This window comes from Hermetia illucens, chromosome 3, assembly GCF_905115235.1.
Source record: "Hermetia illucens chromosome 3, iHerIll2.2.curated.20191125, whole genome shotgun sequence".
Classification (NCBI taxonomy): Eukaryota; Metazoa; Arthropoda; class Insecta; order Diptera; family Stratiomyidae; genus Hermetia; species Hermetia illucens.
The window spans coordinates 137,898,246-137,925,172 of NC_051851.1; the positions used below are offsets into that span (position 1 = coordinate 137,898,246).

At 37.0% G+C, this 26,927-nt stretch overlaps 1 protein-coding gene across 2 annotated transcripts in view; it reads right to left on the reverse strand.

Moving 5' to 3' along the window:
* The window catches only part of LOC119650708 (peroxiredoxin-6), a 35,347-nt gene that overhangs the window by 5,587 nt on the left and 2,833 nt on the right, over positions 1 to 26,927 (reverse strand). Inside the window, exon 1 of one of the 2 annotated variants that reach the window (XM_038053713.1) lies at positions 5,830 to 6,120. The exons of the other annotated variant lie outside the window; for it this stretch is intronic. Within the exon in view, the coding sequence (XP_037909641.1) occupies positions 5,830 to 5,860 (31 nt within the window). The 5' untranslated portion in view covers positions 5,861 to 6,120. Of the gene's footprint in view, positions 1 to 5,829; positions 6,121 to 26,927 lie in introns of those variants that run through there. 2 annotated transcript variants of the gene reach the window in all.

The following is a 26,927-nucleotide window of genomic DNA, read 5'->3' on the forward strand; positions in this document are numbered from 1 at the left end:
GTGCAGCTCCCTAGGCGACTAAGGACTTCTTTGAAGCTTGAAGATGAATTGGGAACTCTGAATTGCACACTTTCAGAGTGATATGAAGAAGCTTGTCCTAGTTCCCGAGGCCAAAGCAGTAAAACGATTTCTTGTTGGAACCGGAAACTGCAAAAACGCAGGAAATTAACCCAGCGACTTCTGAACCGTGTTTGTAAAAGCAATAAGAACGAAGGCTGGTTAAACTTGCAGAGCTCACAACGTGGATATAAGATGCTCCTTAATTGTTCAAAATGACCCTTTTAGAGTGTACTGCGAGGAACTGGAAGGCGAAAGAAAGATTTCAAGGCTGTGCAGAGCCCTTAAAAGCGATGAGTCGGTCAAGTTGGACTCTCATAGAAAACCAGACCAGAAAACTCCAGACTGCAACCAGTACAGACTCTCCTGAAAGAACACCATCCGGGAGAACGGGTGAGAGGAGTGGTAGGGGGAGAGTTGACGGCTTTTGCAATCCCTTCAACATGCAGCGATTATTACCTATGAAAAGGTGAGAGCTGCCATATTGTCCTTTGAAAATTTAAAAGCACTTAGAGTGATTGCTAGGAAATATTTTTCTAGCATGTCTTGCTATGGGCTACGTGCCTACCTCTTGGCAAAAGGTTAGTCTTCATACCGAACCCTGGAAAAGATGACTATTGTAATCCAAAGAACTTCAGACCGATCAGCTTGACTTCATTCTTGCTGAAATGTTTGGAGAGGCTGGTTGAGCGCCACATCCGTGGGAAGGGGCTTAGGTCGCATCCATTTAATGAAAACCAACATGTTTATCAGAAAGAATTATTGGGAGTAATAGGAATAGAAATAAAAACGAGAAGTGGGTTTCTCCATTCGGACATTATGCAACGGGTTTTCAAGACGAAATATTTGCGATCCTAAGGGCGGCAAACTAAATGATTGACGAGCGGTTGAATGGCAGGCGCATCGCAATCTGCAGTGAAAGTTTATCCTGTCGAAAATCAGGAGGACTTGTAGTATAGTATTATAGGCATTCTGACAGGCCATAATTTCCTAGCTGAAGATATGCTCAGAAAAGAAATTATTCGAGATGATGCTCTCCCATGGAATTGCATTTAATTGTACAAAACAAAATTCCTGCAACCGCATTGGCATTTGCATGCATAGCATTTCACTTTAGCTTAAAACAAACGCTAGAAATGCACTAGATAATATACAGGTCTATGATGAAAACAATAACAAAAAAGATTAATGGTCATTTTTTAAATATTTAGAAATTTCATTGTTATTATTAGAAACACTTAAACGAATTTAGGGTTCCGGGAAGCTTAAAAGGTGAGAGGATTTTGTGAATGAAATTGGGAAAAGAAAATTAAAATGATGATTTATAAATTAATATTTTAAAATAGTTGAATATCGGGATGAAATTTGGAAGCTAAGGGCAAACAAATCTCTCGTTAGTTCGTCGCAGGACAAAGTGCACGAAATGTTGTACGTGCTGTGAAACCGCGGATATACACATATTTTTACTTTGAAATAAATTTACGTAGTGCACATGAACTAATCTCCAAGATGACGTAAATTTTCTGTAATTTAGTAATGATAATGGAAATGAAGTCAATTTCAGATCGAAAGATGAAATAGATATCTTGATTCCCTGTATTAAAACAAACCATTAACAATGATACCCTCTAGAAGATAACTTTGAAGACTCTTCGGTTATATTAAGAATGCTACGTATAGTCTCAGACATTTTAAAAACGATGATACTAACAACTAATTCTCTACCTAGTGGAATGAAATGATGTTTACATCCAGGGTCGTGGTGTCAGACTCAGAGTTATCCGTTTCGCCCGATTCATAGGATACTATATTTTAGGGCGCTACCACCGGATACCCTATTCGGCGGGCTACCAGACTAGGAATGGAGACAAGCTCATCTCTAGGGGAAACTGTGACCCTACCGTTAGGTGCCATATGTAGGGCACATTCTTCTATGCTTTGTACAAATAATATAAGCCTACTAAACGGAAAAAAGATTCAGATCATGAAATTGACGTTCAAGAGGCTACATGCCAAAAACTGACATGTAAAATGCTCATGAAGATAATAAATGATTACCATAATCATCAACGGCGCAAGAACCGGTATCCGGCCTAGGCCTGCCTTAATAAGGAACTCCCAGTTTTGCGCCGGGTCCACCAATTTGATATCTCTAAAAGCTGCCAGGCCTAAGCCATCGCTCCATCTCAGGTAGGGTCTACCTCGTTTTCCTGATGTATGAACTGGGACACAATCTTTTCACTTACACATTCAATCTCTTCAAAAGGCAATAGAAATTAATTTCATAGAGAATAACAAAACCTTAGTACTTAGATGAAAACATAGCTCTTAAATCTTACGCATGTCATTATATTCCAATTCCAATTCGATTCTGGTTGAATATTGATAAGAACTTCTCTGTATATTTTTAGCTCATTCTTTGAGATAGCGTACAACTCCGAAATTATCATCATTTCAGTTTCTTTTCAAATGTAAGTGAAAAAGTAACTATTATTGCACCCTATCCTGTGAAGTAGTATCAAATTATCGTCCACATTAGTAAAAATATTAGCCCCGTTTTGCTATTTACTGGCTAAAATGAATACACTTAATATAACACCATCATATAAGCGGATTCCGTTGAAGAGATAATATTGACCGTAAGCCCTAACACAGTGTTGTGATAATTTTTTATATTAAAAGGTATATTGTGATTTCTGCAACTAATTTTACGTTTTGAAACAAATATTGTATGAAATATCAATCACATCGAAAATAGCTGAAACTAGAAGCAGATATTCAGATAGCTGCCAAAGTCAAAGTAATTCGTTTCTTGTAATACTAAGTGATTGGATCAGTTAGATCCATATAATTTCAGAATTTTACCAGAGATAATTTTATTTAACTTCTTTCAATATGAAAAGAAAAGGGGTTTAAACAAACGAAAATTAAAATGTGCAAGGCATAAGTCTCTCTCGATTTGTTGTTAATCAATGATGCAAAGAAGGATAGTTACCTGGTTATCCTAATTTTTTAAACTCTATGAAAATTGAAGTAATAAAAACTTGTTGTTTCTTTTTCGTTGGTGTGGGTATTTATTCTTGCAAATACCGATACTTCGGGAACCACTTGTTCCCTTCATCAGTGCAAACAAGTTCGAACGAAAAAGAAACAAGTTTTTATTACTTCAATTAATTAATCGTTGGAAACACCACATAATTTCACTCTATGAAAATGTTGGGAAAGAGCATAATCATTTGGCTAACAATTTATTGGTAAGGATCAGGAATATCAATGGACCAAATCTACTAGCAAGCTTTAATACACCTTAGATGACTTTCTTAGTTTGCAATTTAGTATGGGCTTCGATCTTTAAAGTTTTCGAATGAAAATAAGGTGGAATTGAGCATTGAAGACATTTAGCCCTTATTTGTGAGGCAAACGGCTTGCTGTCTTGCAAAAGATAGTCCATGTTGCTTGTATAAAAGTGCATATTGCAGAGCATACAAGTGTGATAGGATGTAGCAATAAAATTTAGAAGTTAAAATGTAAATGGAAATCTGATATCAATTGTAATTTTTATTCTTCACTAAATGGGCTTTTACTTATTTGTTATCTTACTCTAACTTATATGATTACATAAAATTTCAGAAAGTAATGCGCTAACTGCCTTCAGGTGCTATTTCTTTTGTTTTTATTAATGAGTTTCTCCTTTCGCCAGGGCTTCTTGAAATGACATCACTCCAATTCAGCTACTCAATGTTGTGTCGCTTTGGAGTAAACCCCGTAATGGGGTTCCTAGAAATGCTAATTTTATCCATTGCCACTTTTGTCTTCTAATCTATTCGTCTATTCGTTTCAACGAAACTCTGGTAACAGCTTACGCGTACTGCATGAAAGGTTAAAAAGATAAAACGTACTTTATTCATAAACCGACGGGTTCAAAGTTGCATATTACAATAAACTCATAGAAAGCTTAAATTCAATATATGAAACTCTAAACTCTCTCAACTTGACCGAATATCAAAAGTTTAGTTCCATTGTTTTCAGAAAAAGAATAACCTGAAATAAATACTTTCCGTAAAAGAAGATACCCAATGGACCCGGATTATTTCAACTTAATTGATAAAATTATACATCGCTGTATTGCCAATGTGATTTCAACAAGAAAAATAGCACCTTGGCCAATGCTTTGAACACAAATCTTCGGATGTAAAATAAGGTCTTTTTATGATAATTAGTACAATATCTTAGACGGAAAGTGCAAAACGTGTGCTTTTGAGTGTCTCCTGGAAAAAGCGTTATCAGCCTCTATTTGCTACTCTTTTAATGCAAGCACGTGGCGTTTTATTGGTTAACTGTGATTGCTTTGTTTTCGGAAAATGAGTGAACTTTCAATGGAAAAAGCAATAAAAATAGAATTTTTATAGGGAAAACAGAAGTCTCAAGTTGAACTAACAAAGTTAGTGAAAGTTTTGCGATGAACAGTCCACAATGTCAATTCTATGCGAAGTCTGGGCCTCAACATACATCCCATTCCGATATTTGTTCAAATGAAGTTAATAATAGCATATTACCATATTTTTGAAATTTACCCAGAATCCCCCTTAAGTTTATCCTAGAAGTACAAAATGTTGCAATTATAAGTAATAATAATACACAATTCTAAAAACTTTGAAGAAAAATCTAACTATTATTGTAGAAGGTCGAAGTTGCGTATTTCACTTGAATTTATCGACCGGCAACTATCAGTTAAGACGGTTCTGTTTCACACAAAATCTTAAAACGAGTTGGGGAGAAGTAGATTCTTCATTAATGGAATTTTAATATTTCACTCGAATGTCATTTATTCTCGTTAATTATAACATAAGCATCTTATTTGCATGGCTTAGGATGCAGTCAATTCGCACGAAAGTTCAGTCAATTTCTAAAAGTTGTTCATATACTATAAGTAAGTTTATTTGAGATATATCAGAATGGGACGTATTTTTAGGCCCAGGCCCTCCTAATTTTTTTCGAATTTTTGGGTTGGGTAGTTTCCGAAAACGAGACCTGTCTCACTTTAATTGGTGACATTTAGACTCCTTACACGGGCAGTTTACAATTCACGTTAAACCTAATGCCAAATTCGGCAAGTACTAATCGAGACCTTCCAGTTGATAACCCACATATTCCATGGAAAATATTTTTACATCACGGGGGATCCCATAGTTACGAAAATTCCAAGTAATAGTAACAATGTTTTGACACACTTTTCACGCAGTAAAAATTCAAGCTGCTCATATTATAATTGTGTTTTCATCTTGGGAATTTATTTTTGGAATATGCTAACATGTTTTAGCTGCTTAGGCTTATGGCTTGACGGTTTATACAAAAACAAGAATCATTTCAGGATGTCATTTGGTTGCTGATTTATTGTTGTTCACTCAATTTATTCAAGTCGTCCGAGCGCCCAATTTTATGCCCCATGCTTACTCCAGATGGTTTCGATGAGATCTCAAATGTCGATGTCAATTTAACGTCCTCTTTGAACCAATGTTTGTTTAGTATATGTACTTCATTAATTAGGAATCCTTTCAAAGGTCCGTTGATGACTACCAAAGCATTGTGCTTTACGCCTGTCATCATTCCCGACTTCTTTCTACTTACTCTCTACTTACTTCAGTGGCCTGCTGCTGCAGGTCTTTTTTATCAAAGTGTGTGGTAGGTTTGAGAACTAAATTGTTGGGCTTTAATCTATCTACTTTGGAAAACTGGCTATATATATATATATATATGGTTTTGGCCATTTACCTCTTGGTGGGGTGTAGCGTGTCAACCGCATCTACGCGCCATCATTCGCGGTTGTCTGAAAGGCGCTTCGGTTCCCCCAGGACTTCTGGAGGCGACCGCACTTCTCATCTACTGTTCTAAGCCAAGTGCTGTTGGGGCGATCCACTCGTCGATCGTGAGAATGTTGGTTCCACTGCAAAGCGTTGCCAGCAATGGTATAGTCACCCCTCCTTAATAAGTGACCTATCTACTGCTGTATCCGGATAGCTGAGTGGTTAGAGCACAAGGCTGTCGTACGTAAGGACGCGGTTCAAATCTCACTGGTGGGAGTGGAATTTCTATCGTGATTTGATGTCGGATACCAGTCGACTCAGCTGTGAATAAATACCTGAGTTAAATCAGAGTAATAATCTCGGGCCAGCGCAATGCCGACCACATTGCCTTCTGCAGGATACTGTAATCCTGTAGTGTATCGTTGCGGTCTTGAATGAAGTGCTCTAACACACTTCAAGACCCTGTTCAAATATGGATTCTTGCGCCAACGATTATTATTATACCTAAGTACCGAACAATTAATTGAATTAGAAACAATTTGCACCTATCCTTTTCAAAAAAAAAAAAAAAATCAACTGATGATGAACTGCGACATAAATTAACTTCGCAAAATCTTGCGTTCGGTTTAAATTTATTAAGAATTATTTGTACATCAGATGCTTTACATTTACATATATTAAGAGCTTCAGCACAAACATATATATGGATTAATGCAGATCAAACTCTACTATCATACAATCTACTGATTTTGCCTTATTAGGCTATGATAGAAAATATAACAAATTGTTTCCATTCCATTGCCGGAATTATTGATTCAGCCTTGTAAATGTTCTTCGAATTGTCAAACCAAGGCTTGTTCTGTAGAAAATTGTCATCAAATTGTATTTCACTTTGCAAATATATTAATAATAATTGCCAAATTAAAAAAGATTAATTTTTATATTTTGCTTTTGAATAATTATGGTAACATTTGATTTTTCGTATTAAATAATCTTTTCATCGACAATTGTTATTATTTTTAATTTTTTTTTTGTTTATTTTCCCAATTGCCTAACTATAAGTATCTTTAATTATAAGAAACAACAAAAAAGAACTATTCAAATAGTTTAGCCCATTTACTAGATATCCAAGAGAGTGGGGTAAAAAAAAAATTGGACCAACGAAGCTCCGGGAAACATCTGGAATTATAATCTGCAAGCTTTTCTGAGTTCAAAACGATCTACAGTATACAGTCCTCGCATTTTAAATACTCAATTCCGTCCAGCTTCCGGTTTATATGTCCACCAAATTCCGTTCGGATCAGTTTAGCCGTTTTGGAGAAAAGCGCGTGTAACAGACAGTGAACCGATTTTAATAAGATTTTGTTTTACACAAAACCTTAAAAACAGTTACAGCAAATACAAATGTACATTCCACACTTGTAGAAGGGACTGAGGCCAAGTAATTATAAAAGCACTATTTACATAGCACTACAAGATTACGTAAGGATATAGAGTGGCTACCTCTTGGGCGCTCGAGCCTGAGCCTGTACCCGACAACCGGTCGATTTAAAGCTCATAAAATCTAAAGGAACACAAATTTCGCTTTGAAATTTTTGCAGGATATTCTAGAATAATTAGTGATCCATGCAATAAAAAAAGTCGATTCTCAAAACGTCCTAATGTGGTTTCCACCATCAATTATGATTATATTGATTAAGGGTTCGGCCAAAGTCAGTCTAGAAAACAGGAGTAGTAAGGGATGTACCCTCAGCATAAGCTCTGTGTGTTAGAGGGAGATAGCATGCTAGAGCTTTTAAGCTTTCATGCTATCTCGCTCACTCCGTCTCTTTCGCACATTGAGCTTTTTGGGTGCGCGCCTTGGGTAAGTGGTTTGCGCCTTGGGTAAGGGGTGTGAGCCTGTGCTGTGGGCTTTGGGCTGTGAGCCTTTAGTGGGGGCTCTGGGTGTGAGCCTGTGCTGTGGGCTTTGGGCTGTGAGCTTCTAGTGGGGGCTCTGGGTGTGAGCCTGTGCTGTGGGCTTTGGGCTGTGAGCCTTTAGTGGGGGCTCTGGGTGTGAGCCTGTGCTGTGGGCTTTGGGCTGTGAGCTTCTAGTGGGGGCTCTGGGTGTGAGCCTGTGCTGTGGGCTTTGGGCTGTGAGCTTCTAGTGGGGGCTCTGGGTGTGAGCCTATGCTGTGGGCTGTGAGCTTTTAGTGGGGGCTCTGGGTGTGTGCCTTGGGTGAGTGTGCCTTTGGAACCTTTGGGTTTGCGACTTGGGAACGGGGTGTTGCTGTGTGTGTGGGGGCCTGTGCTTTGTCTTGGGGATATTAAGCTCTATTGCTGTTTCTCTTGTTTTGCTGTGTGTCTCGGATATGTTTGCTGTGTTTCTGAGATAGCGATCTTTTTCAAGTGTTTTTGGGGAGTGTCAAGTGGTTTGTGTGCCTTTATGGGGTATCGATCTTTTTGGTGTGCTTTTTGTGGGTTATTAAGCTGGTTTGGTGTGTATATGAGATAGCGATGTTTTCCGAGTGCTTTTTGGGGAGTGTCAAGTTGCTTGTGTGCCTTTATGGGGGGTATCGATCTTTTTGGTGTGCTTTTTGATTTATTAAGCTGTTTTGATGTATTTGCCTGGGTATCGGTCTTTGCGGTGAGTGTCTTGGTTGAAGTGGGGTCTGTGGGGTTCACGGCGGGCGGCTAAGGTGTGGGCTTTAGGTGGTAGGCTTCGCCGCGGGCTTGAGGCGGTTGGCTGGCCGATGCAGATTTTGCGGTTATCATTGCTGACTTGGGAGTTGGGATTAAGTTTAAATGAAAAAGTTCGTTAAAGTTCAAATATTTATTTTATTAAACTTATTTACACATACATCATTCAATATTCTTTAAATTAACAATATGTGTACACTTATTTATATATCTTTCTCGATATCAAACAATGACTCTAGAAATTTATTTCACAGTATAACGTAAAAATTTCATATACAAACTATGAAATTCATTACAAATCGGGTGGTGATGTCATTTAAAATTCTTATAAAACTATTTCACAATATTATTCGACATTTTGAAATTACAGTGCATAAGCTGAAAAATTATTATTTTGAACAAATTTTATTTTGAAATAATTGTGTTCCTGCACATCCACTCCTTCGAAAACGAAATAGTGCTCCTGAATAGCGTTCAGCTCATCGACCTGCTTCTGACTACGAATCCTTTCGGAGAAGCGAGGGGGTAAGAAAACAAAATTGTTATTACTAAAATGGACTGTCAAACGCTGTCCAAATTTAGTTTTAACAAGCTTGAATTCGGTGATGAGATATTTCTTACCCACCTCTAAACTGGATATTGACACATAGGTCTGGGGTAATGTTTCGCTGACATTGTTCAGGATTTCGATGGTATTCTAAGGAAACAAATAATAAACTGTTGTAAAATATTTTCCAAAGTAAATCAAGAAAATTGTACTAGCGACCCAAAGTTGAAGTTGGCGCTCGGTTCTCTTGGGCGCATCGAATTTTATTTTAAAACCAATTTACAATCGAAATGGAAGAAATATTAGCGACCCATACATAAAGTTGGCGCTGAGTTTTCTTGCGCTAAAAGCACATTAAATTTTACTTCAGAGATTTTTTTTTTAGTTTCGGAGACAGATTTTTTGTGTTTCATCAAAGTTAAAAAGTATATAATAGCGACCCAAACATAAAGTTGGCGCTCAGTTTTCTTGCGCTAAAAGCGCATTGAATTAAATAAAATAAACTTACCATGTTTCTATAATGCAGCCTTGCAAATGATACTTACCTCCAGCAGAAATTCCTTTTATACATGTCTTCGCTACATGAGAACATCATATAGCGATCATGAAGATATCTACATAGCTCATAAAAAATCGTCATCATCATGATACTTGCCTTGTAATTTATCCAGGACAGTTTTGTGATGTTTTATGAAATGAATTACACAGCATGTAAACTTCCTACAAATTCATAATACTAACATATGCAGCCGTATGCCTGCGAACAAGATTCCGCAGATATTTGTCGTATAATTTATTGCAACATTTTGTATGATTTTCAAAATGAATAAAAACAAAAACAAAATACATTGGCCTAAGATATTACGATCATGAAGACAGGTTGCCCGTCAAAAAAAAAAAAAAAAAACAGTGCTTATGCTTATCTCTTGGTTCTTTGAGTTATCCACTGCAACTTTTTTGATATTTTTATATTCTCTGAAAGCAATTACCCGACATCTGCAATTTCATAATTCCATGCAACCAATTGCTTGGGAATAATATACTTATCTTATGGCTTATATTATACTTACCAGCATGCTTACCAACAAAAAGGGAATTGCATATGCTTCCGCCTTGATTTATTGATTGATTGATTGATGCGAAATGATGCATAAAAATGCAATGGATTAAGATACTGCGATCATGATGATGAGTTACTTGTGAACAAGAAAAATACGCATGCATATGCCTTGATTTATCCGGTGCAGTTTTATGATATTTTTATGTTCACTGAAATTAATTACCCAGCATCTGCGAATGTAAACTCCTTACAATTTCATTTGTCTGCAATATTGCAAATATTGCAATATTTCCCATGAAAAAATACACGGAACCAAGAGATTGCGATAATGATGATGTGTTACTTGTGAACAAGAAAAATACGCAGGCATATGCCTTGATTTATCCGGTGCAGTTTTATGATACGTATAAATAGTGCAAATTTCAAGTGGAAAATCCACAGAAATTTTGAAACGATCAGGAAGGAAGGTAGCATTGGGGTAAGAGTCTTTTGCAAATTTTTTTTCAACAATTATGATATTAACAGGTTTTCTAATTTCATTTCAGATTCAGATAAAACGAACAATAAAATAAAGAACCAGTACCGTTGGCTTATTAGCTAAGGTATTTGATAATGAGCTTTTCAGCTCTTTCAAAATAACAAAAAAAAAATATAAAAGAAGCATACAGTAGAACAAAATTTTCTAAAAATGTCTTTCACTTTTAATTTAATTCAGCTGTTACAAAATTCTGTTGCTTTGGGTAAAGAGTTTTGCTTTGAGGTGATGAACACTGTTATTAGTTACTTGGAAAAACAAAAAGTTTCAATAACAGTGCAAGAAAAGAATTCATTTTTCAAGATTCTTCTTGAATGTTCCAAGCAGTTTAAAATAAATCAGGATGACGTAGTTTTTCATAAATTTTTCAAAATTATAGATGAGTGTCCAGAATTGTCAGATTGTTCAACTACAAACAATAGTACCAATAGACCAGCAGTTTCCACTTCATCGATATGTGTAGCTACTACTGTTACGAATGCGCGTAGTAATAGCAATAATCAAAATTATCAAGTCGGTTCAGGATTAAAAGAAAAAATTGAACTAATTTCAAAAAAAGTGACAAATTTCAAGAAATTTAATGTGATGGGAGTAAAAATGGTTTTCCGACTGAATGAGTTTAAAGATCCTGAGGAAAATATTTTGGAAGGTCTTAGAAATACCTTTAACGAAGTTGTAAATGAAATCGTGAAAAATTCTAAGGAGGGTAGTAAAATTTCAATGTATATTTCATTGCCAAACTCGCCGCACGAGAAACCTATATGGTCTAGTTTAAGACCTGTAAGCGAGCTAAATGGCGAACACATTCTATCATTAATATCAAGCATTAATCAGTCAAATTCAACATTTCTTTCAGACGACATTATACAGATTGATGCAAATATCGTCAATTTTCCATTTGGGAAGGGTAGAATTAATCCAAAAATGCTAAGTGAAGCTGACGTCCTATTGAAAAAAACTAGCGTTGTAGATGTTGGCAAAGAAGGGGATGTCCATTGTCTTCCGAGAAGTATTTGCTATGTTTTGGATAGTGAAATAGCAAAAAATAGTTTAAGCAAGGCAGCTAAAAAACTTTGTAAACTTGCAAATGTAAATGTGAGTGAAATAAATGGCTGTAGCTTACTAGATCTGTACAAATTTCAAAAGTATCTCAACAATTATCAGATTGTTGTGTTCAATGATATCACTGATCCAAATTCTATACTATTTAAAATTCCATATAATTTTTTTATGACCGAAATTAAAAAAATTTACCTGTATTATTCCGCATTACAAAACCATTACTACGTTATCAAATCGCTTACAGCCTTTTTTAATAAGAATTATACCTGCAATTATTGCGATAATGTCAGCAATTACAGATTTCATAAATGTGCAATGAAGTGTCCATACTGTTATTGCTATCCTCCTTGCCAATTTACTTCTACATTGAGGGATTGCCTAAAGTGTAATCGATCGTTTAGAGGAGAACACTGTTATCTACAACATATTCGGAATAAAATTCGTAAAGATAGTGTTTGTGACTCCTTACAAATCTGTAAGATATGTAACAAGTTCTTGAACTTTGTTATTAGAGGTAAAAGAGATCATACATGTAATGAGTACTATTGCCAAACATGTTATAAAGTAGTTCCACAAGAACATCTATGTTACATTCAACCATACCGGGGGAAAGGTAATTCACGTTTTCTAATTATTTTTTTCGACTGCGAAACCACACAAGATACTATTTACGGTGCATCTCCAGATACACATTTACATATTGTAAATTTAATAACTGCCCATCAAGTGTGTTTTTCATGTTATAATGACTCTGACATATCAAATGATTGTGTCAATTGTGGTAAAAGAGAGCATATCTTCCAATATAATGAAGACATCGATGTTGTGAAGCAATTTATCGATTACGTGTTTATGACGCGATCTTATGTGACAAACATTATTTGCGTTGCGCATAATTTTCAAGGCTTCGATGGACACTTTCTAATATCAGAACTTTTGAATAGAAAATTCGCCATTAATCCTGTAATGAATGGCACTAAAATAATGAAACTAACTTGTAAAAATGTTAGTTTTATTGATTCTTTAAATTTTCTACCATTTCCTTTATCCAAATTTTCTGATGTGTTTGGATTTGAAAATCATAATAAGGGTTACTACCCATACTTTTTCAATACAAAGGAAAATTTTAATTATATTGGGAAATACCCGACACCAAAAATGTATGGTTACAATTCAATGAAGCAAAAAGAGAGACAGAAATTCTTAGAATGGTATAGTTCAAATTGTACAAAAATGTTTGATAATAAAAATGAAATGTTAAAGTACTGTATCAATGATGTCACTATTTTACGTTTAGGATGCTTATCCTTTATGAAAGAATTTCTGGAAATAACTGCGGTTAACCCTTTCACAGAATCCTTAACAATAGCATCTGCCTGCATGCTGGTATTTCGAAAAAATTTCTTAAAAGCTCAAACCTTGGCTATCATGCCAAAAAATAAATATTTGAAAGGAAAACAATTTTCATTTGCTTCACTCAAATGGCTACATTTCAAAGGCATGAATACTACAGTTGGAATTTTATCCGCACTAAATACAGGTGAAGTGAAATTAGAGAAAGGCGGACTCTTCGTCGATGGGTTTGACCCAAAAACAAACACTGTTTACGAATTTTTTGGTTGTTTTTACCATGGATGCCCAGACTGTTTTAAATTCAATTCGTCAGATATTATTAAGGGTAGTAAGTGTGACACGTTAAGTCAGAGGCACGAAAGCACCATGAAGAAAATTTCCGCTATTAGGAAGAATGGTTATAATTTGGAATACATTTGGGAATGCGATTTTAAAGACTTTTTAAAAAGGAACCCCGCCGTAGACAAACAAATAACCGAAGATCTCGCATATTTTACTTTACCTTTGACCCCCCGCGACGCCGTTTATGGGGGAAGAACAGAAGTATTTAGGACTTATGCAAAAATTAATGCTGAAAATGAAATAATTCGTTATTTAGATTTTACAAGTCTGTATCCATACATTAATAAATACGCACCATACCCCATTGGGCATCCAACAATATTCAGAAACCAAACCCCACCAGTTTCTGAAATTTTAGAAATGCATGGATTTATTTCTTGCTCTATTCTCCCTCCTGATAATCTCTTCTTACCCGTTTTACCTTACAAATATGACAATAAATTATATTTCCCACTTTGTAGAAAATGTGCAGAAAATAATAATGTCTTTAGATGTATACACGAAGAATGTGAAAGACAAATTACCGGCACATGGGTGATCCCTGAAGTAGCCTTGGCAGTTAAGCAAGGTTATAAAATACTTAAGGTTTTTGAAGTTTGGAAATATGATTACACAATATTTGACCCAAAAACGCAAAATGGTGGGTTATTCACCGAATATGTAAACACATTTTTTAAAATCAAGCAAGAAGCTAGCGGTTGGAGTAGAGAATGTAAAACAGAAGTAGATAAAGAGAATTTCTTGAAAAAATTTGAAGAGCGTGAAAGTATTAAACTGGATATAGACAATATAAAGAAAAATTCTGGAAAGCGAGCGGCGGCAAAACTGATTTTGAATTGTTTTTGGGGTAAGTTTGCTCAAAGGGAAAATAAATCATTTACAAGCGTGTTTGGTGATTTCAAAGAGTTTTGCAATTTTATTCAATCACCAGGAATAGAGATATCATCCATTTTACCTATCAATGAGGACACAATGTGGGTAAACTGGAGATATTTTGATGAAAATCTAAACATGCTCCCGCACATTAATATTCCCGTTGCAGCATACACAACTGCCTTTGCACGGATAAAACTGTATGAAGCAATGCAAAATATCGGTAACGCGCTTCTTTATTGTGACACTGACAGTTTAATATTTATTGAAAATAAAAAGACACCTTCCGTTTTTAAAATATCAGATTATTTAGGCGATTTAACAGATGAAGTGGAATCCTTTGGTCCTAATGCATTTATTTCGGAATTTGTATCCATTGGTCCTAAAACATATAGTTTTAAAGTTGAAATTTCTCCTGATGCTCAATATATCACAAAATGTAAGGGTATAACAATTAATTTTCAAACATCCAAAATTGTAAACTTTAATCATTTAAAATCTTTGGTAATGGGAGAAGCTGAGGAAGAAAATGGGGCGATTATCAAGTATGAAAATAAAATTAAGCGAAAACGAGTAGGAATTGTTATAACAGAACCGCAGAAAAAAACTCTGGCATTTACTTTTAATAAAAGAATTCTCGTGGATAATCATTTATCCTATCCATACGGCTTTAAGAGAATTAAATTACAAGAATGAAAAGAGAAGAATAATAAATATAAATAGGGATGCTTCTTTTATTTTTTAGTATTCTGATGGCAGACTCGAAAAAGATAGTGCAATACATTATGGAATCTAACAAAAAGTCGGTTATTGTTGATGTCCAGTTTGTAGTTGGTAACAATAAGCAAATGTTTGTAAAAGAACTAGTTACATTGAACACTGACTCCATTAACCCAGTTTTGTATCATTTCAAACCTCCGTTCCCGCAGGAAGAACTTAACCCAAATAGTGCATGGCAATCAGATTATAATTATAAATTCATAAATGGATTAACGTGGTCGAATGGCGTCATTGATTATAATCATTTACCAGAAATTTTATCAACCCTAGAAGGTTCAGTAATATATCTAAAAGGAGAAGAGAAAGCAAAAGTTTTGAAAAAATACCTTAAAGACGTTGAAATTATTCAGGCAGATATCCCCAAACTCGGTCTTTTAAAAAAGTATAAAACAAATTGTATACTACATGGGGAATCACCAAATGTTAGATGTGCTTTAGAAAATACTGTGAATATGTATATGTATCTGCTGAAAAATAAAATCATTGAATAAAACAGAAAATATTGCCTTTTATTTAATATGCTCTTTTATTTCTTTATAAACACAAAGTATTAAACAGTACATTAGCGCTACAAAATATTGGAATTTCATAAAAAAGTCTGGAATAATTAACATGAACGTAAGATGCTCTCAATGGTATAAAGAAATCTTCGTCTGGCAGTTTGATGGTGTTTTTCTCTCGGCATTTTGTGACGTATCCATTATAGTATTCTTTCACGCTCTCTGATGCACTGTTGTTGTGGTACATAACAATATTGAAGAATCGCATCATCTCATATAGCTTCAAAAGTTCAAGTGTCTGCAATTGGATACTGCCCTCGCCTACTGGAATTTTGTATTTTTTCGAAAGCCCAAACTGATTTTCTGGTAAAAATTCTCCTGTTTCCTCTTTAAGCTTGTTTATATGATCGAAAACTGCACACCATCCTGAATAATTTGTCGATACTGGAAACCGTCCATGAAGATGAAAAATGATTTTGGCTTCAAAGTTTGAAGGATCAAAACCAAGCACGATTTTTCGGTTCTGACATCCATCCAAGTAATAGGTGTAATTTAACAGCATTTGTTCTCCCGGCACTGCAGATTTTCTTTCTTTCACCGTTTTGGTCGTTGTTTTTTTCTCACTTTTTAACTTCTTGGTATCAGGCTTCATCGTGAACAAATGTGGTTGCGAAACTGGATGTAAAATATGTCGTTTCGGGTTTTTATACTTAGTTTTCATCTCGATGAGTACATAGATTTACTCCTGCTATATATGCACATGATTCTTTAAATACACTTTTCTGTATAAAGTAACAACCTTAGCATCATTCCAAGTGAAATCATATGATGAAAATTGGTTTAGAAAATTTCTAAGACTTCGTCCCTTACAACGCCAGTAAAGATACATACAACAGTAATACCCACAAGTGGATGCAAACGCACTTTGTAATCGTTTCTTATTATTTATAAATACGGACGAATTAGTCATGAGAAACTTTTGAAAAAATTTATTTACTGGGTAACCTCCAAATGAATCAAAGTACTCCGCAGGTCCTTTTTTCGGAATGAAGAATGCAACCCAATGAGTTCCACTTTTGTAAGAAGGATCTGTATTAGCTATTACACATGCCGGTCTTTTAACTCGCTTCGGTAAATAATTACATGGAAAAACGCCTTTGAAGAATCTTGATGGTATTTTGTTCGTTCTGAGTGTTCTGTTTAGTTCAATCGTGTTCATTCCTGTTCAGAAAAGTTGCAAGCTTCAATATTAATAATTTTCGAGTGCGATGTTACATAGTGCTTTATAAATTCCTTTGCACCATCATCTTGAACAAATACCGTAGTAAATTTCGCCAATGTTTTTATAACGTCTTCATCCAACCGTCTCAGCTCCAAGTTGCCGCATCTTCCCAATTGTTCCACACCTGCTAGATTGCTTGTTGTAGTAGGATATCTAAAGGTGATCTCTCTGGTGAACAACTTATTATCCGCAGTAATACCAGCGAACGACACCTTTTTAAAGAAAGCTAAATCACCTCCAGGGAGATAGTCAACATTCACTAAACAGCTCATTTCGACTTTTTAATAAATGTGGAAGATTGTCGGAATGTCGGCACTATATATAGATTTTAATAGCTTGTGAAAACATTCCGAGCCTTGTCTATCTCGATACTGCTATCATACTCTGCGTAAACAACGCAGGTGACGCTTTTCTTTAGAGCGTCTTTGAATCGCCCCTCGATCCTAATCGTGCCCTGGTTGAGTAGACTTCCACATGTTGAATTGTAAGAATTGTCCGGAGTGAGATCAAACGCCAACAAGAACGCTCCATTATCGAAGAATTTTTTTGATATTTGATGATCCTTGTCGGAATAATGTATTCCAGTACCCTTGAACAAGCTCAGATATCCTCGCGTACTAATGGGAGTTTCATTTGAAAAGTCAAACTCTAGAGGTTGGTTCGGTACTTGTACTCCATTGACTGATAAATTGAACCTTGTCAGATTATTGTGTTTAAAGTTGTATGAATTTTTCGACCGTTTTCCTGTATATGCCTCATTGTCTACCATACCAAACACTAGCAAGTTAGGTAATTGTCCAATGACCACATTATCGAGTGAAAGTGAAAATGTGTTTGCAGGTAGAGTATATGTCTTCACTTCTACACGTTTATATGGATATATTGCATTAGATCTTTGGAGAACACTTTCATGCGCAAGTAAGATGTTCGGATTGACAGTTACATGGTTCATGTACATTGTCGCCTCTATAATTTTGATTAGTGATGGCTGAACGTCGTCTTTACAATGCAAGTAAAATTCGGGTTTTTCTAGCGAAAAAATGACACGCAAATCTACCCCGTTGATTAGCAACTTATCTTGATTTAAGATATCTCCATGAACTTTTCCCATAAACTCCACCACATTGCTGTGTGCAAGCAATTTGGATCTTTTATTATATCCTTGGTTTGAATCAGATGGCTTGCCACTTTCAACTATGTCCATCTCATTCTCATCGAGATACCATCCGACAGACTCCAAGTGGGTTTCGGCGGTATTCTTGCCATAATTTAGCAAATTTTCAATATACGCTCTGTATTGGTAATTGTGGTCAGTTTGCGCTATTGGCCTACCATTTAACTGTATTGTACATTGTCTGAACAACGAATGCAGAACATTATTGACAACGCCAATTGGTGGAGCACCTCTATCGTACAATTCCTCTTTCCCATCTTTTGCTTTAATAAGTTGTACTTTTAGTCGAAGATATATGCTAGACAGATCGCGGTATGTATCGCCATGACCTAACGACACAAATTCTAAAACGGTAGAGTTATCTAATGAAGCTATGGGCTTGTATGCTACTTCCTCTGTTTTTAAAATATTACTTTGAATTGGCGAACTTGAGAAAAGATCTAGTTCAGACTTCATGCACTCTTTGTACGACATTTCTACTTATCAAAAATGTCTATCACACGTTTACGTATCTGCTTTTTGCGTGGTTTGCCTTGCTTTGAAGACGGAGATTTTTTAACAGCTTTTCTTCCTTTAGAATACCTCCTACGTTTAAACTTCGAAATCGATCTTGATTTCTTCGTCTCAAAGGGATTGGGTCTTTTTCGAGATGAATGATTATTGATAACAACATTATGTAAACCTCTGAAGAGTTTATTTATACCTTTCTGGGTTAGCTTCCGGGCAGCAGTTTTAGCCTGCCTCTTTAGAATGGTCTTAATCGGCTTACTTCCTACTTCTGATAGTATTGCCTTACCAGTTTTTACTGCTTGTTGTTTTAAGGTTGTAGCTCCTGCCGAGACCAGCGGGCTTGCGTGTCGCACTAAACCTCTAAAGAAACTCCCAACACCTCCACCATACTGACTAATATCTGGTGATCGATATAAATTCTGAATTGAGGAATTCCCGCCGCTCTGGATTAGGTAATAACGTGTGAAATAGGAATCCATGTCTGTGACAATTCAAACTCCTTAAGTCTTCTAATCAGAGTATAGCTGGTTGACATCCAGACAGTATATTTATACTTTATCGACGTTTGAAATGCAACATGAGGTATGATGGAGCCTCGCTTGCACGGAATTCAATCAATTCGCCTTGCTGTTTAGTTACTTCCACAGAAATACTTTCAATAAAAGTTTTTTCGATTGGATGATATTCTATATGTTCAAATCTTAACAATTTCCCACACTCTTCCAGTGGTATTACACGTAGGCATCGTACGAATCTATCACCAACCATTGTCGGTCGTACAATGTCACTGGAGATAAAAGCCATTCCTCCATTACTATATTTGCTAGATACAGTAGGCGACTTTTCTGAAGTACTCTTCGATATTCCCCCAACTTTTTTATCCAAATATCGAATTTCATCTAGTATCATTGAAAGTTCTTTGCTAAAGCCTCTACCAGAATCAGAGGTTTTCTTGTCAAGCTTTCCACTAACTTCACCAATTAATTCATTAAGACTGCTAATTTTATTCATTATTGAGGTGTATTCTTCATGAATCTTTTCAGATGATGCGGTTTTTTCATCCGGGAGCCTTTCCATTATACGATGAATATCGCTTTCCATTGTTTTAACCTTCTCTAATAATATTGCACTGTCAGTAGTTGGAATCTTGCTAAGAGATTCAGTGGATGGTGGCGGCAAAGTTGCACCTAAAACAATAATGGATTCTAAACTGTCATACATTCTTCGTTTCCTTGGGATTTGACCTATAATCACATCAATGAAGTGTTCAATAGAGGGATATGTATAGCCTTTCAAAATAACTTTCTCTACAGCAGTGTCGGATTGTTTTATGTTTAGTGTAAATTCAGTCGGAAGAGCCTCGTAAGAAGCTTCAGCTATGACTTTATCTATTAAATCAGCCTCTACACGTTTCCACATTTTCTCTTTTACTCTGGTGACCCCCCGATTACTTGGATCAGGAGGATCTATTCTGGTTAGAAAAGAGTAAAGAAACGCTGTAAAATCAATTGATCCATCTTTATTGCTTATCTCTTTGAGCTGCTTTTGCGTCCAGTTAAGTGAACCATGAAAGTCATCAAAGTCCAGTACAATTCGCAAAGCTATGGGATCAGCTTTAGTTATTTCTGGTAAAGCACGTTTTGTTCTCTTCTTACCACTTTCCTCAATTGACTCGCCGGGAAATCTTTTTGTGCTCACCTTTTGCACTGGCAATGCTACTTCTGTGATTCCTACACACCAGGTATCGTTTAGTTTACACAATCTTGGTAATATATTTCGAAAACGTGCGTGTGTGTTATCAGGGTAAAAGAGCAACGAACTATTACTTAGGAGGGAAATATAAAAGTCATCGCTTTCGATATCGACGGGCATCTTTATCACTTTATATCCTTTCCCAATCAAAATCCGGTACACTAGCGGCTCGCTCCTTTCTACCTTTCAAACGTTCACTTTGCCTTGCAGTTTTTTTCACTGGAAAAGATATTTCATATTGACCAGGATCTAGACGTGAAGGTTTTAATGTAGTCTTTTTGACAGCACCTGTTTGCTTCCTTTTATACCCTTCCTCTTCTCTCTCCTCTAACTTCTCCATAGCTTTGACAACTTCACCGGGACTCATATCTATAGGAACTGTGTATTGAGTTATACCATCATCAGCTGTTATTATCCTATAATCATCCGTGCCTGATCTACTTGTACTAGTTTTCTGTATTTTCGGTTGCTGAAGATTTTTGGCAATACTACTTGCTGATAAACGTCGTTTAGCTGCAGGTGAAAGGGATTTTCTGGGTGGCGTTATTTCTTCAGCCTCTGCCTCAAAGTATTTCTCTCCCGTCAAGAACGGTTCCCTTTCTGGTGATGTCTGAGTTGATAAATCTTCTTTAAAAATCAATCTTGTCTGCGTCTGATTGTCTCGAAGACTTTCCTTTTTGCTCAAACCTTTACTAGCTGCTGGAAAATCGCCTTTTAGCTCTGGAACATGTCTACCTCGCCGTTTGGTGTTTAAAAATTTTATTAGCTCATTTCTATAGCTATACCACTTATTCATATCAGGAAGGTTTTTATTCTTCAGTATTTTACTCATCGCCTTATCAAACAAAGTCTGATTGTTCGATTCTTCAATAACGTCTTTGAGGTTTTCGTATACCTCGGGTGATAATAGAAGCATTTTGTTAAGAACATTGTTTCTCTGCATATTTGCTTTTAAATAACTGCTCCTATAGGACTTGAAAGTAGACTATCTAATAATATGGGAACAAAACCACCCCGCTGTATAAGCACTTTCCGTTGTTTTCGAACAGAGCGTTTTGCTTCAGCCAACTTTCGCATATTCTTTTTATACTTGCAGAGTTGGTTAAATACTTTTCTGCTTGGAAGGTGGTTACCATTGAGGGTGTTTAGTGTTATTTCACATATCGCTTTTATCACTTCTGGATGAGCCGCCTTGATTATTGCATTTCTTAAACAGGATTTAGCATTCTTGAGAACGCACAATATATGCTTGTTGTCCTTTAATCGTCTCACTTTCGACACCATGATTATTCCTTATACCGTCTGGTGAACAATAGCATGTAAGGAAACTTTTTTTAAAAATATCGGTCCGAAATCTAAGAATTTCGTTTATACCTTGGGTTAAATCCACCAGTAAATAACTATACGGCCTCTGTGTGATATCTTTATATATTTTCACTAGCTCTCTACTATTCTCTGGATAAATCTGTTTAGCAAGATGGAGAAACTGACTTTTGTCCCGCGGATTTTTAAAAACTACTAGGTATTTGCAATTAAGCGATATGTCGCGACAGAATTTGCCTTGGTGAAACACATTTTGTGTGACTAAAACTACTGAAAAGTTACGATGATGGGATCCTTTTGTGAAAAGCTCACACACCTGCCTTGAAAAAGCATTCAACATCATGTCGTCTAATACAATTAGTGTCGGTTCATTTTGGATGTTGGTAAATTCATCTGGAATAGTATCCAAGTATTCAATGTTTGCAAATGATAAGTTTGAAGGTAGGGCATGTTTCTCCGCATTACACCAAAGAATTTTCTTAATTTGAGGCTGTATTAGAGATGTGTTGTTTAGAAGATTTTCTATAAATGTTGTCTTCCCGCATCCTGAAGGACCGGCAAGCATCATTGTAAATGGATGAATGAACTTTAACATAGTTCTTATCTCGTGTACAAAGCCACTGGTACGTACAACCAATATAAAAATAAAATCCGAGCCGATATTTATACGCATTTATTATGAAAATGAGTAGGAGACAGGTTATTAACGAGTTACATAAACCGGCTCGCAGAAATTTTAGACGTCGAGGTGTCGTTATCAAAGGTATAGATGACTTATGGCAGGCAGATTTGGTTGATATGAGTGCATTTTTGAGTGACAACCAAGGATTCAAATTTCTCCTTACAGTCATCGACACATTTTCCAAATTTGCCTGGGCAGCGCCAATCAAAAATAAAAGCGGGGGCGAAGTGGCAAGAGCTATGGAGACAATTCTAAACCAAAAACGTGTACCAAGAAATTTGCAGACAGATGATGGCAAAGAATTTTTTAATAAAACGTTTAAACAATTGATGAAGAAATTCGAGATCAATCACTACTCTACCTACAGTTCCTTGAAAGCGTCAATTGTAGAAAGATTTAACCGTACGTTAAAACATTTTATGTGGAAAGAATTCAGTATGAACGGGAACTACCATTGGATCAATTTGCTCGGCAGATTAATAAAGAAATACAATATGACCAAACATCGTACCATTAAAATGAAGCCGGTAGATGTTGGCCCATCAAACGAAATCAAGTTATTATCAACCGTGTATAGAAAGGTTAACGTAACCTCGAAACCGAAATTAAAAAAAGGCGATTATGTAAGAATTAGCAAGCACAAACATGTCTTTGAAAAGGGCTACACTCCAAATTGGTCCACAGAAATATTCAGGGTAGATCAGATAAAAAATACAGAACCGCGTACTTATACTCTTAAAGATTACCAAGGAAATTTAATAAAAGGAGGGTTCTATGAACTGGAATTACTACAAACAAAGCAACCAGATGTATATCTCGTGGAAAAAATCTTAAAAAGGAGGGGGGATCGTGTTCTTGTCAAGTGGCTTGGTTTCACATCCGATCACAACTCCTGGATTAATATAAAAGACGTCATTTAAAGTGGAAAATCACAGTCAAAATGTTAAACTTAAAACGTGAATACGATCGTCTGAAAACTTTCAGCAATTTGAACATTGAGGATAGAAAGGCGCAAAAATTTGCAAAAAGTGGATTTTTTTACACAAATTTAAAAGACTATGTTAAGTGCTATTTCTGTGCGTTAGAAGTCAACGCATTCAACACTCCCTCAGACATTGAAGCTGATCATCTGCGTCTTTCACCAACATGTGTTTATGTTAACGGAGAAGATGTGTGCGGACCATTTAATCGACCGAGTGTTAAATCATCGTCTTCGAAGAGTCACAACCATATTTTCAACCTAATGAAGCCTATAGCGGCAGTAGTTATAGCCCTAGGTTTTGCCTATTATATACACCAAAATTGTAATGGCTTCATCAAACACTGCGAATTGCACGCATTTTAGATGCACAGTAGAAAATATATATAAATAAGTGTACACATATTGTTAATTTAAAGAATATTGAATGATGTATGTGTAAATAAGTTTAATAAAATAAATATTTGAACTTTAACGAACTTTTTCATTTAAACTTAATCCCAACTCCCAAGTCAGCAATGATAACCGCAAAATCTGCATCGGCCAGCCAACCGCCTCAAGCCCGCGGCGAAGCCTACCACCTAAAGCCCACACCTTAGCCGCCCGCCGTGAACCCCACAGACCCCACTTCAACCAAGACACTCACCGCAAAGACCGATACCCAGGCAAATACATCAAAACAGCTTAATAAATCAAAAAGCACACCAAAAAGATCGATACCCCCCATAAAGGCACACAAGCAACTTGACACTCCCCAAAAAGCACTCGGAAAACATCGCTATCTCATATACACACCAAACCAGCTTAATAACCCACAAAAAGCACACCAAAAAGATCGATACCCCATAAAGGCACACAAACCACTTGACACTCCCCAAAAACACTTGAAAAAGATCGCTATCTCAGAAACACAGCAAACATATCCGAGACACACAGCAAAACAAGAGAAACAGCAATAGAGCTTAATATCCCCAAGACAAAGCACAGGCCCCCACACACACAGCAACACCCCGTTCCCAAGTCGCAAACCCAAAGGTTCCAAAGGCACACTCACCCAAGGCACACACCCAGAGCCCCCACTAAAAGCTCACAGCCCACAGCATAGGCTCACACCCAGAGCCCCCACTAGAAGCTCACAGCCCAAAGCCCACAGCACAGGCTCACACCCAGAGCCCCCACTAGAAGCTCACAGCCCAAAGCCCACAGCACAGGCTCACACCCAGAGCCCCCACTAAAGGCTCACAGCCCAAAGCCCACAGCACAGGCTCACACCCCTTACCCAAGGCGCAAACCACTTACCCAAGGCGCGCACCCAAAAAGCTCAATGTGCGAAAGAGACGGAGTGAGCGAGATAGCATGAAAGCTTAAAAGCTCTAGCATGCTATCTCCCTCTAACACACAGAGCTTATGCTGAGGGTACATCCCTTACTACTAACAGGGAATCATAACACTAACAAATTCACAAGCGCTAGCCGACGTCGACTTCGGCTCGTAAACAACGGGCGATACTTGTACTAACAAGAAAGGTGATATATCGAACAATATATTACAATATTACTTAGGCCAATACCATAGGCACATCAATCAGCCCAAAACAAACGATAACGATACAAATCAATTTTATTCAAAGCAAAAAAAGTTGGATTCCCATATTCACACGCACCCGAAATAATGTTTCTAGCTCAAAGCCAACGCCATGCAAACCTAAAGCGAAGGCAATCATAACAATAGATTCACAAGCGATACTCTGCGTCAGCATTACACTTAAAGGTGCTATCATTTCTCGACGATAAAACGCCTGCTAATTGGCAAATTTATAAGAATGCCAACCGTGAAGCAAAGAAAGCGGTCGCTGTCACCCGAGCGAACCATTACAAAAATCTTTACGATAAACTGGACACTCGGGATGACGAGAGAGATCTGTATCGACTTACTAAAAGCCGTAATGAACGCACACAGGATATCGAACACTTCTGTTGCGTTAATGACAAGAACGGTACTTTGCTTACCAACCGTCGAGCCGCAACGGATAGATGGCGAGAATACTTCGAGTAGATTTCAACTGAAGAATTTGCTCATCCTCCACTTCCACAATCATTTCCGACATTTCGACCAGTTCCACCAGTCAGCGCAACTGAAGTCGAGGAGGCATAAAAACAAATGAAGTCGGGGAAAGTACAGGACCTGACGACATCGCATCTGAGTTCTGGAAAGCGAAGAGGTGGGACCCAACACTGTGGCTCAGTGAATTCTTCAACCGGGTTATTCAGGAAAGAAGAACACCATCTGACTGGCAAGAAAGTACCACTGTTCCAATATGGAAAAAGAAAGGTAGTCCAGTAGAATGTTCAAATTACCGTCCGATCCGGTTACTTTCCCATACCATGAAGATTTTTGAACGCATTCTTGACAACCGTATTCGCGAAATCGTTGAAATAACCGTGAATCAACCTGGATTGATACTGACGCATGGAGAAACACCGTGAGAAGCATCGCCCTCTTTACATTGCCTTTCTGGATCTAGAGAAAGCGAACTCATCTGGTATGCTTTACGACAACACTTCGTGCGCTGGGTTCAATTGCTCTACCACGATCCGAAAAGTAAAGTTCAAGTATGGCGGGTGTATCAAAACCACTTCGTGTCTCTGTTGATGTTCATCAAGGAAGCGCCCTCTCACCACTCCTCTTTGTTCTTGTTATGGACACCGTCATACGGGATATCCAACGTCCAGCGCCCTATACACTGCTTTATGCAGATGATGTTTTCCTAGCAACTGATAGCAAAAATGATCTCGAGCAACTTGTTCAAAAATGGAATGATCAAATGGCGAAGCCGATCACGAAGAGCCGACCCCGCTTGTGAACGGGACAAAGGCTGAAGAAAAAGAAGAAGATATTACATACATCACCCACGCATCCCTATTTTTATGCTATATTCATCCTTATTTTTCGGTTGTTTGACCAGTTTCATTTCTTTCGAAAGGCGAATAGACTTCCTACTTTCGTCGGAATATCGGAAGCTGGATGATACGGGTATAAAGGTTTTGTGTTGATCTTGTGAGAAGTTTCCTTTGCTCGTTTTTCGATTTGTACATGACTAAAAATTCCTTGATATATCTAACTTCACGTCCACATTAGTTCTTTATATGGCGATGACGTCATACGCGTCTTAGATTGCGATAAGTTCACGTGAAATACAAAATTTTGACTTTCTATAACTTTGTTAATAATAGTTGGATTTCTTTTAAACTTTCCAAAAACGCCAACAACACCTCGAATAGAAACTGATTCCACGACTACGGCTTTTAACTATCATAAAGCTTAATGACTGAATTCTGGAATATCGACATGCAATACTATCATATACAACGCTATCGAAGGCCTCCAGAATGCTCGTTTTCTCTAGCTTGAGCGAAAATTTAGGAGAAGTAAGGTTGACATTCTATGTCTAAGTGAAGTGAGATGGTGAATTTTCTATGCATGGATGACCTAAGAACTATATGGGCTGAAACTAGAGAGACTGTAATTCAACATCTGCGAGCCGCTACGGTCACGCTGCTCCCAGGGCAGAGGTGAGGCAGCGTCTGACGATTTGCCTCTGCCCTGGTAAGAAACCGTAAAGCCGTCGTCGCTTGA